The 10,146-nt window shown below is 43.9% G+C and overlaps 1 protein-coding gene across 1 annotated transcript in view; it reads right to left on the bottom strand.

The window, feature by feature from the left end:
• Positions 1-2,274: 2,274 nt before the first annotated feature.
• The window catches only part of SLC7A13 (solute carrier family 7 member 13), a 23,407-nt gene continuing 15,535 nt past the window's right edge, over positions 2,275-10,146 (bottom strand). The window contains 2 exon segments of the mRNA XM_029923299.1: positions 2,275-2,391; positions 4,184-4,246. Coding sequence (XP_029779159.1) covers positions 2,275-2,391; positions 4,184-4,246 — 180 coding nt within the window.

The following is a 10,146-nucleotide window of genomic DNA, read 5'->3' on the forward strand; positions in this document are numbered from 1 at the left end:
TCAGGCTCAATGCTGTCAGCCTGTCAGCACAGAGCCCACTTTGGATCTTCTGACCCCACCTCTCCTCCTCTTCTCCACATGTGCTCTTCCCAAAATAAATAAATGTTTAAAAAAAAAAGATTCTTGCTTGTCATGAATTCCCAGGGCTCTCTTTGTCTGACATCAGGATCATAATAATCCAGCTCTGGAGATTACCTGGCTATAATCCTTAAGTTTAGTTTATGGTCTTTTGTGAAATACTGATCCTGTCCTTTCAGGACACGTTGCTAATATAGAGGCTCACTGTATGATAGACATTTTGGGATAAAGTTTGAGACCCTTTTAGATTGCATATTTTAGCTCCAACTCTAGCATGCAGATGAGTTGGCACCCACAGAAAGAAGTAAGAACAGCTGACCTTCAAGAATGAGCCTGCATGCTGTAAGAGATTACCACCAATAAACCAGGAATTGAATCTGATAACTAGGAAGACCTAGCTTAGTGGGTTGAATATAGCTTCCCTAATGAATATCCACTTGGAACATTAGAATCAAATTTTATTTGGAATAAGGATTTTGGTGATGTAATTAAGGATCTCAAGATGAAATTTTCCTGGATTTAGGGTGTGTTTCCTTTTAAGAGAAAGGAGAAAAAGATTTGACATACAGAGAGACAAGGGGAAGAAGACAGAGGCCAAAACCAGAGTGATGTAGCTATAAGCCAAGGAAATCCAAGGATTCCAGCCACCACTAGGGGCTAGGAGGCAGAACCAATCTTGCGAATACCTTGATTTTGGACTTCTATCCCACAACTATGAGGGAATAAATTTCTGTTTTTTTTAAGCTACCAAATTTGTGATCATTTTGTTACGGCAACCAACTATAGGAAGCTAATACACCCTCTCAGAGATATTCTACATCTGCTCTGGCTAGAGAGAAAGTGAAAGTTCTTCAGGTGTCATCTGCTTTGCCAATTTCATGAAACAAGAGTTAATGTCTCTAAGGTTTTATTTATACAATAGAGATGAGATTACTTTTAAACTTCAAAGAACAGTCATACACAACTAATTAGTTTTCACAATTCACTTCTGTCAAATAGGCAGATGTCAGTAACTGCACTTCAGATATAGCAAATAAACTCCTTGTGTAATTTCATCAAAGGAATTCTTGACAGATGGCTTCAAAACAGACTCTACTTAAAGCAAATATTACAGGAAAGTAAAGCACTTATGGTCAGGAGTGGTAGAAAAAGAACTGGAAAACAGAAGATTTGCTATACAAACATTCTAGAAGGCCTTATTTCCAAATATATATGTGTATGTGTGTATATATATATATACACATATATATAATGTTAATAGATATAATAGAAAAATATATAATGTTAATAGATATGATGGACCTAGAAAATTCAGGCTGCAATTTTACCTTGAAAGACAAATGTTAAAATTCTGGCTTTTGCTACTGTCAGCTTATTGTGGAACAAAAGTCAAAAGTTTCCCAGAGAAGTTTCGTGGACCTGACAGACTGGTAGAGGGGATATGTATCCCACACAGTCTTAGAGTAGGCCTGTCTCAAGCCATAATTTATAGGAAAGACTTAGGACGTCGAATTGTGCTATGGTTCCAAAATAGTGAACAAAATTACAATAGTTAGAACAAGGGACATGATAGCTGGGTTCTACTCTGCCACAATCAGACCATATCTGGAAAGTCTACATTGTCTACAGCGTAAAAAATATTTCTTGACATTAAAAAGATTGTAGTGAGCGGTGAAGAAATCAAAGTTTTCCAAAGTAACAACTCTTGAGTACGGACAGAGCTGCGGGTAGGGCGTGGGGGCAGCAGTGTGTTAAATCTGGAAAAGTGAAGACTCAGATTCATCAGATGGCTGTCACAACATATTTGAAAGGATGTACTGTGAAAGAGGATTTTACTCAACAGGTAGAAATCACATTTCAGCTTCTTACTAAGAAATGATTTTGGAAGTCAGAACTGTCCAGAGATAAGACCAACATCTTTAGTAAGTAGTGACCCCTATCCCTGGGAGAGTACACAAGCATAGGCGGTTGGGTTACTTTGTGAGAGAGCTGTAGACATTTAAGCTTTTTTAATTCAAATATTAATCAAACCTGTGGTTCTTCTCGCTTATTATTTAAATATTTCCCAGGTCTCCAGAATCTGAAGTTCTGATCCTGAATCTGAAAAATGTAAATGACGTCTATAGAACTAAAGCCCAGAATTTGCCACATACTGTGCTGCTGCACCTATCCTGCTAACTTGAATATGTTATTGTGTTAAGGGTGAATAATTTTTAACAATTTGCCAAAATGAAATGGGGCATGAAGATCTGGGGGGGTGGTCCTTAGTGAGGAAGAATAAAGTGTATGAGTTGGCTGAGAAAAATCAGGTTTCTACAGAGAAACAGAAACAACAGGATATTTTATACATAAATATAAATGAGAGAGAGAGAGAGAGAGAGATATTTACTTTAAGGAATTGGCTCACAGGATTATGGTGAATCCAAATTCTGCCCTGTGGACTGGCAGGCTGGACAGTCAATGTTGCAGGTCAAGTTCAACAGCCATCTGCTGACAGAATTCCTTCTTGCTCATAAGAAGTCAATGTTTCTATTAAAGTCTTCAACTAATTGAATGAAGTCTAAATGCATTATGGAGAGGTACCTGCTTTATTCAGAGTCCACTGATTTAAATGTTAATTTCATCCAAAGAACACTCTCACAGAAACTTCTGGAATAATGTTTGACTAAATATCTGGGCACCATGGCCCAGCTAAATTGACACATAAAATTAGTCATCACACCAGGGATAGATCCTTGTAGGTGGGAAGCCCTTTGAAGTATGTGGGTACCAACTCTGAAGGATGAGGGGAGATGGGGAGCAGAGTTAGCCCACAAATGTCACTAAACATCTCCAAACCCAGATCCTTTAAAAATCTAAGTTAAGTAGACAAATTTTGTATATTGAATGATAGTGTGTGGGTGCCGTACCTGGGATACTGTTCACTCTGCCATCTGTTACACACACTTTATTCACACAATTACATAGTTATAGATAAGTCACATTTTAAAAGTTTAATTATTTTGGAAGAGAGAGAGAGAACAAAGGAGGGGCAGAGAGAGAGGGAGAGAGAATCATAAGCAGGCTCTTCGCTGATAGCCCTGGGCTTGATCCCACCAACCATGAGATCATGACACCGTGAGACTATGACTTCAGCTGAAACCAAGAGTCAGACACTTAACCCACTACGCCACTCAGGTACATTGATAAGTCACGTTTTACATTTTTTGAAATTTATTTATTTATTTTTGAGAGACAGAACATGAGAAGGAGTGGAGCAGAGAGAGAGAAGGCTCTGTCAGCACAGAGTCAATGTGGGGCTTGAACCCACTAATAGTGTGATCATGACCTGAGCTGAAGTTGGATGCTCAACTGACTGAGTCCCTTAGGCACCCCTTGATAAGTCATATTTTAATCAAATGAAAATATAGTAAACTTGTTCTTCTGAGGCATCTCAGCATTTAGAAGGAGTACAAAAGAAAAAAACCTAAAAACCCATGCTTCAAATAGCTTTCAGTTGAAAAAATACAATTAGTAGGGAAAAACTAATCTGACAAATGGGGTCATTTTTTTTTATCTTCAAGTCAGCACCAACAGAAGGACTTAGGAATGAAGAAGAGAATGTTTTTTTCATTTTCACTGTTAACTTTTATCACAAAATCACCACAAATCCAGCAGTAAAGGGTGGGGTGCAGAAAAAAAATGGAAGAGAAGGGGAAATATCATCAACGTTATCAAGTCATGCAAACCAAAACAGAGCTTTAGCTTTACATACCCATTGTTTGTTTTTAAAATGAGGCACTGTCATGGGCACTTCTTTATACACTATTTCATTCAAGAAAGCAAGTTACCATGGCCATTTCGCCATTAATGTTCCGTAATGTGCTTGACCTTTTTTTTTTTTAATTTGGAGTGCTTTTAGAAGATTTTTTTTACAAGTTTGTACTTCTGACATCTGTTCTTCAGCCACATCAGGGATGCAAACATTAAACAGCAACTGTAAATAGCATGTCATTTTCTCAAACCAAACCAACCTCAGTTTGAAATATATTAAAGGTATGTAAAATAAAAGTCCACTGAGAACAAAGAGACACACATAAATATAATGCATATGTGGAGACTTCACCAAAGGGACCAAAACCAGGCACAGGCTGATGGCCATTGTTACCAAAGGAAATGGAAAAAAAACCTGAAAAAAAGTAAAATACAAGAAATAAAATTATATAGCAAAACCTATATAAAGTATTGCATATTTATACCAACAAAAATAAGATATAAGTTGTAAGAGTCACCTTGGGAGTCACCTTGGCATGGTGACTGGCAGCCATTTTGCTGTGGGTTGGAAAAACATCGTGCACTGATGACCCCCACCCTCACCTGCAGACCTGGAATGTTCCACGCCAGTTTGAAAACAGCCAATCATGAAGCCCCAGCTTCCCATCACCCTGACAGAGGAGGCAACCTATCCCATCCAGCCACGTCCCTAAAGTGCCCTTATTTGGTGGTCTGCCCTCCCAGGACTGACCGGAAGTCTTTCGCCCATAAATTACCTCACCCCTCCCTGCCAGGCGCCACTTCCCTGACTCCCCACTCCCGGAGTCATGGAACCTCGCCTGGGAATTGCAGATCCCAAAAAAGGCTTTCTTGGCTCCATAACTTGGTCTCTTTCTTTCCTCTCATCTCTGCCTCCGTCTATTAAATCTTACATTTGGTGCCGAAACCCAGGAGAGGAGATTTGAGTCCCCAGCTTCATGCGGGGGACCCCTCCTCTCTTGAGCGGACTCTCTGTGGGTGGGTGGGTGTGTGTGCATGTGATCGTTTCTATAGCTCCACCGGACTGGATCCTACGGAGCTTGAGTGGGCCCCAACCTGCGGTTCCGTGGTAACCTCATATGACTAAGGGCAGAATCGGGACCAAGTCCTGATCCACGCCGGGGTTTTATACCGGCCTGCCAATGCCAAGAGGTACCTAATTCTCCGAGAGGAGAGCGCCAGGTGGGTGCAGCGAATGTTCTCCTAAGTTTCCCATCTCCCTGTCCTGTTACTTGCTTTCTGCCTATACAAATTTCCCTAACAAAGGATAAGAGCCCCCTTGCTGAGCGCTCTCCTTTGATCCGATCCAATTCGAGACCTCGCCTTGGTGCCGAGAGAAAACCCGAAAACCGCCCCTGCCAGGCTGAGGCCCTCCTGCGAAGCTCAGCAGCCAACTGGGTAAGTTCCCCAAAATCTAAGCCTTTCCAGGGATCCTGTTCGTAATGGAACGTGCATCAGGGTCCTCTCCGATTTTCCAGCTTTTCGGTTGTGGGGGACGCCCTACGGCCCAGATGCCTCCCTCCGTCCGTCCATCTGCCCGTCCTCCCAGTGACCAGAGACGTCTCTGATCACGGCCCAGGACTTTTCCGGATCAAAGGAGCAACCTAAGGGACGCCTTTCGTTGTTGTCCTGCGATTCTCTGAGGCTTTAGAATGGGGAACACTAAATCTAAGCCAAAACGTATACTCGCGCCCCTAACAATGTTTCCTGAAAACCTTTCCACTTTGTTTATACTAATGACCTCCGCTGCAACCACCTAGTCTGTCTCTGCACTACCGTGTGGTCCCTTTATGAATTGGACAATCAATCTCAATGGCCCCCTGAGGGGTCCCTTGATTTCCAAATTCTCACAGACCTAGATAATTTCTGCTGGAGGCAGGGCAAATGGGCAGAGATTCCTTATGTTATGGCTTTTTTGGATCTGCATTGCCATCCCAAACTCTGTTTCCCTTCCTACTGCCCGCATGCTCTTAGCTCATGACCTGAAACCCCCACCCCCGGAGCCCCTCCCATCCCCCTCTCCTGTCTCCGAAACCCTAGATGACCTTGCTACTCCCCCTCCCCATAACCTCGCCCTCCCCCAACCCCCTTCCTATAACCATATAACCTCCCTATAACTCTGGCACTCGCTCTCCCTCCCCCACCACCTGCTCCTCCGACATCTCCTCCTCCTCCTCCAAGCCCTGCCCTTCCCACCACGTCTGCCCCTCCCACACCTATGCCTCTCGTACCCACAATTACCAACAGTCTTAAAATGCCCCCACAGCAGCCATCTTACCTTCCAGGGAAGTGGCAGGCGCTGAGGGTTTGTTAGAGTTCATGTGCCCTTTCCCTACAAAATCTGTTGGCCATAGAAAAGCGCTTGGGGTCATCCTCCCCAGACCCCTCACAATACATTAAGAAATTTCCAATATTTGGCCCAAGCATATGATCTCTCCTGCCATGATATCCATGTAATCCTGACCTCTACCTTAACCTCAGAGGAAAGGAAACAAATCCAGACAGCTGCTCGCGACCCCACAGACCAGATTCATATTACTGATCCCACAATACCTATTGGGGCAAAGGCCATACCGGCAGCCAACCCTAATTGGAATTACCAGCAACAGGGAACTGGCCATAGGCAACGGGATCAGATGATCCAATGCTTGCTGGCAGGCATGCGAGCAGCCTCAAATAAGTCTGTTAATTTTAATAAGCTCCTGGGAATTATCCAAGAGCCCCATGAGAACCTGCAGCACGGTGTAAGGCCATCCTCTCACTCTCAGTTTTGCCTCCACTGGCCAGAAGGCCTGGTTCCCATGTTCTTTGTCCTAGTTTTGTTGATTGTGTTGTCTTGGTTTGGTTGGACTGACGTTATGGGACAGACTCAAACTACCCCTTGACTTTAATCTCAGACCATTTCAAGGACGTTAGGGAAAGAGCTGACAGATTTAGGCTTAAAGCTAAAAGAGAAGGTCTTCGTCTTTTGCAGGAATGAATGGCCAGGCTTCAACGTTGGATGGCTGGAAGATGAACCCCACCCCCACCTTGGTTAAAACCTTTTCTTTCTCCTAGGATCCTACCGAGAAACCGAGACAATGCCATGCTGCCCGTCTTTACCCTGAGGCCCCTCCCCCTCCTTAAATGCATATTAAATAACTTCTCCGGTTTCAGGAAACGAGGAAAGAGCTATGGCTTTAACCTAAAGCTATCCTGACTGCGGACACACTGCCAGCTGGACTGGCCGACATTCTCTGCAACTGATAACCCCCAGAGGGCTCCTATAACCTTAACCTTGCCTCTTCTGCCTTCCCCTTCCACTCTCTGTTTCTGTACCTACCTGGATGTGATATGCCTCATTGTCTCCTCCCAGCTTCAGGGGCTAAGAGCAAAAAGCACTCCCAAGGACATCTAGGTTTTGGGAGCCGGGAAGACACACTTGTCTTCCCTTCCACCTTGGAAATGGCGTCAGTAATCTGTAAGAGTACCTGTCTAAACCTCTGGAGGTAAACTAGTTTATCATCTAAATTTTGAATGCACATGTGCTTTTGTCTGAGGTATTAAGTGGAAGCCTGGACACAGTACTTACCACCCCAGGGCCACACCGAGACGTCAGTCGGGCCCTTTAGTAAACCTGTAAACACCTGTTTTGTCCAGTTGTCATTGTCATTGTTTTTTGGTAGGTGAATGTGAATGTGCAACTCAGTCTGGCAAGCCTGTCGAGTGTCTATGGCAGCACTGGAACAGCTTCCTATCGTAAGTCACAATGCTGAGACCATTATGGCTAAGCATCACCTAAGTTCCTTTGGGACATAGCCAGATGGGTATCTGACTGGTCTCCTCATTAGAGGGGGCACCCCTACCTCTTTGTCTGTCTTTGCGGTCTGGCTGAGATAAAATCATACTGAAGGGGACACTGACTCTGTGTTCCTCTGCCTTGTAGATGTGAGGACTTCTCCCTCATTCATTTCCCAGGTTAACAGCTATAATTGGAGAAAATTTTAAGCTGGAAATTCTCCTTCTCTGCCCCTTGAGGAGCCTCTCCTCTTGCTCTCCCTTCCCCCATTCTTTCTTCTGTACCACGTGGGTGGGGAAGGGCTGGCCTGCATAACTGACTCAGGCTATCAAGAGGTAGACAGCCTCATTGCCGGGGCAACCAGAGAGCCAATAAGGGTAGCCCCTCCTTCCTGAGCACCCTGAATGCTTTAAAGATTTAGCCCACACCCACTGGGTGCGGAGAAGCCAATCTGCATAAGTTGCCTCAGGCAACAGATTCCTCTCCCTGTGCCCCAGGTGATAAGAAACAAAGGACCACAGAAAATCTGTGATATTCAGAAATGTTATTTGTAATCTAGAGAATTTATCTTTTCCATCTACTTAAACCTTCTGAAATTCAAAAACTCACAATGAGTATTCTCTTTCCATGGCAATTACAATTGTTTGCATAAGTTCAATAAGAATCTGTTCATTTTATAGCAGGACACCATTAGAAATACTGGTTATTTTACCAAAGCTTTGACTGGAATGTCCTATTTGAGAGTCATGCATAGACTCAGATATGACCCGATAGCTTTAAGGAACTAAGGTTGACTTTATGGAACATGGAGCCATAAAGCCTCATGGAAATGTTGGCTGGATACCTTGCTCACAGAGTTCCCCGCAGCCTCCCCAGGTGAGTAAATAAGGTCACTTCCTGGCAGGTGCAGGGAACCTCGGGAAGAGGAATTGGCCTAACTCAACAGGTATTGCAGGCCTGTCTGATGGAAAGTGCTTGGCTTGGCTTCTGGCCCAGAGTGGCTACTAAAAGTTCAACCTGGAGATTCCTTATAAAAGGACCCAGCAAAGCAAGCCTTATAAAACTCTCATGAACAATCTTTATTCTTGCTGAGCTTATGTAAATAATCAGGCCAAGGTTGTTAAGACTGAACTCGTTCCACAAAGGCATTGGTCTCAATCTGGCTATCTAAAAATGAGGTTTTCTCGAGAGAAAAACTATGTTTCAACAATGCATCACCTGTCTGACGAGTTAAACTGTCCTGTCTCTTTGCCATTGGACTGGCAAATGTTGCCCCAGAAAGCTGGGAAAACAGCAAAAAGTTCCTGATTACGCTCACCTTCCTCTTAATGGATAGGATGTTCTGTCGGTATTAATTGCCTCTAATCTGGGCATGGGATTTCAACACAAGCAGAAGGTAAGGGGAGCCTACACCTCTACCGCCAGACTCTAATGAGGGGGTCTTCAAGCGGCCACTAGACGGCCCACCAATTTGGCTAAAGTTAATCATGTACAACAGGAAAAGATGAGTCTCTCTGTCTGCCTTTTAGAAAAAATCATGCAAGCATATTGCACTTAGATGCCCAAGGATCCTGAAGAACCAGGAAACAAATCTGCTGTCATTCTTACTTTTGTAAACCAGGCAGCACCAGATATTAGAAACCCTAAAAGAGACTCTCACCAAATTAACCATGGAGACTGGCAGAGATTGGGTAAACTCTCCTTCCCTAGACCCTTTACAGGGTAAAATTCCCCTTAAACCTTAGGCCTTACTCCTTATAAAATTGGGAGATCCCTTCCCATTATTCCCAACCTTACATCAGAGTTATAATTTGTTTCGTTCCTTAAAATGCTTCAGCACGATCAGGCCCCATCTAAAGGATGCATTAACTAAGGCCATTGACGCTGATCTAGCTGAACTAGAAAGCTCTATTAGTCATTTACAACACTCCTTGGATTCCTTAGCTGAAATGGTGTTACTAAACAGGCAAGGGTTAGACTTATTACACCAAGGAGGGCTATGCCAGGCTTTAGGGGAACAATGTTGCCTCTATGCCAATAGCTCATGAATTGTACAAGATATCTTAGCCATGGTTCACAGCCATCTATGAGAAAGGGCAAAAGTAAGGAGCCAAAAACCAAAATTGGTATGAAAGCCTCTTCAACTGGTCTCCCTGATTAATTAGCCTCTTGTCCACCCTGGCCCAACCCATAATCTCATTACTCCTCATAGCCCTACTGGGGCTGTGTCTGCTCCGCTGTTTTTCCAACTTTTTACAGGAACTGGTATCCAGATTCACCAACCATGCCGCTACCCACCTGCTGCTGGTTCACCGGTACTCTCTCATTCCGACCACAAACCCAGATCATCATCACGCCGCCCCCATCTCAGCAGGAAGTAGCCAGAGACCTGACGCCGCCCCATAACACCAAAAAGGTCGGAATGTAAGAGTCACCTTGGGAGTCACCTTGGCATGGTGACTGGCAGCCATTTTGCTGTGGGTTGGAAAAACATCGTG

The sequence above is a fragment of the Suricata suricatta genome, chromosome 15 (genome assembly GCF_006229205.1).
Source record: "Suricata suricatta isolate VVHF042 chromosome 15, meerkat_22Aug2017_6uvM2_HiC, whole genome shotgun sequence".
Lineage (NCBI taxonomy): Eukaryota > Metazoa > Chordata > Mammalia > Carnivora > Herpestidae > Suricata > Suricata suricatta.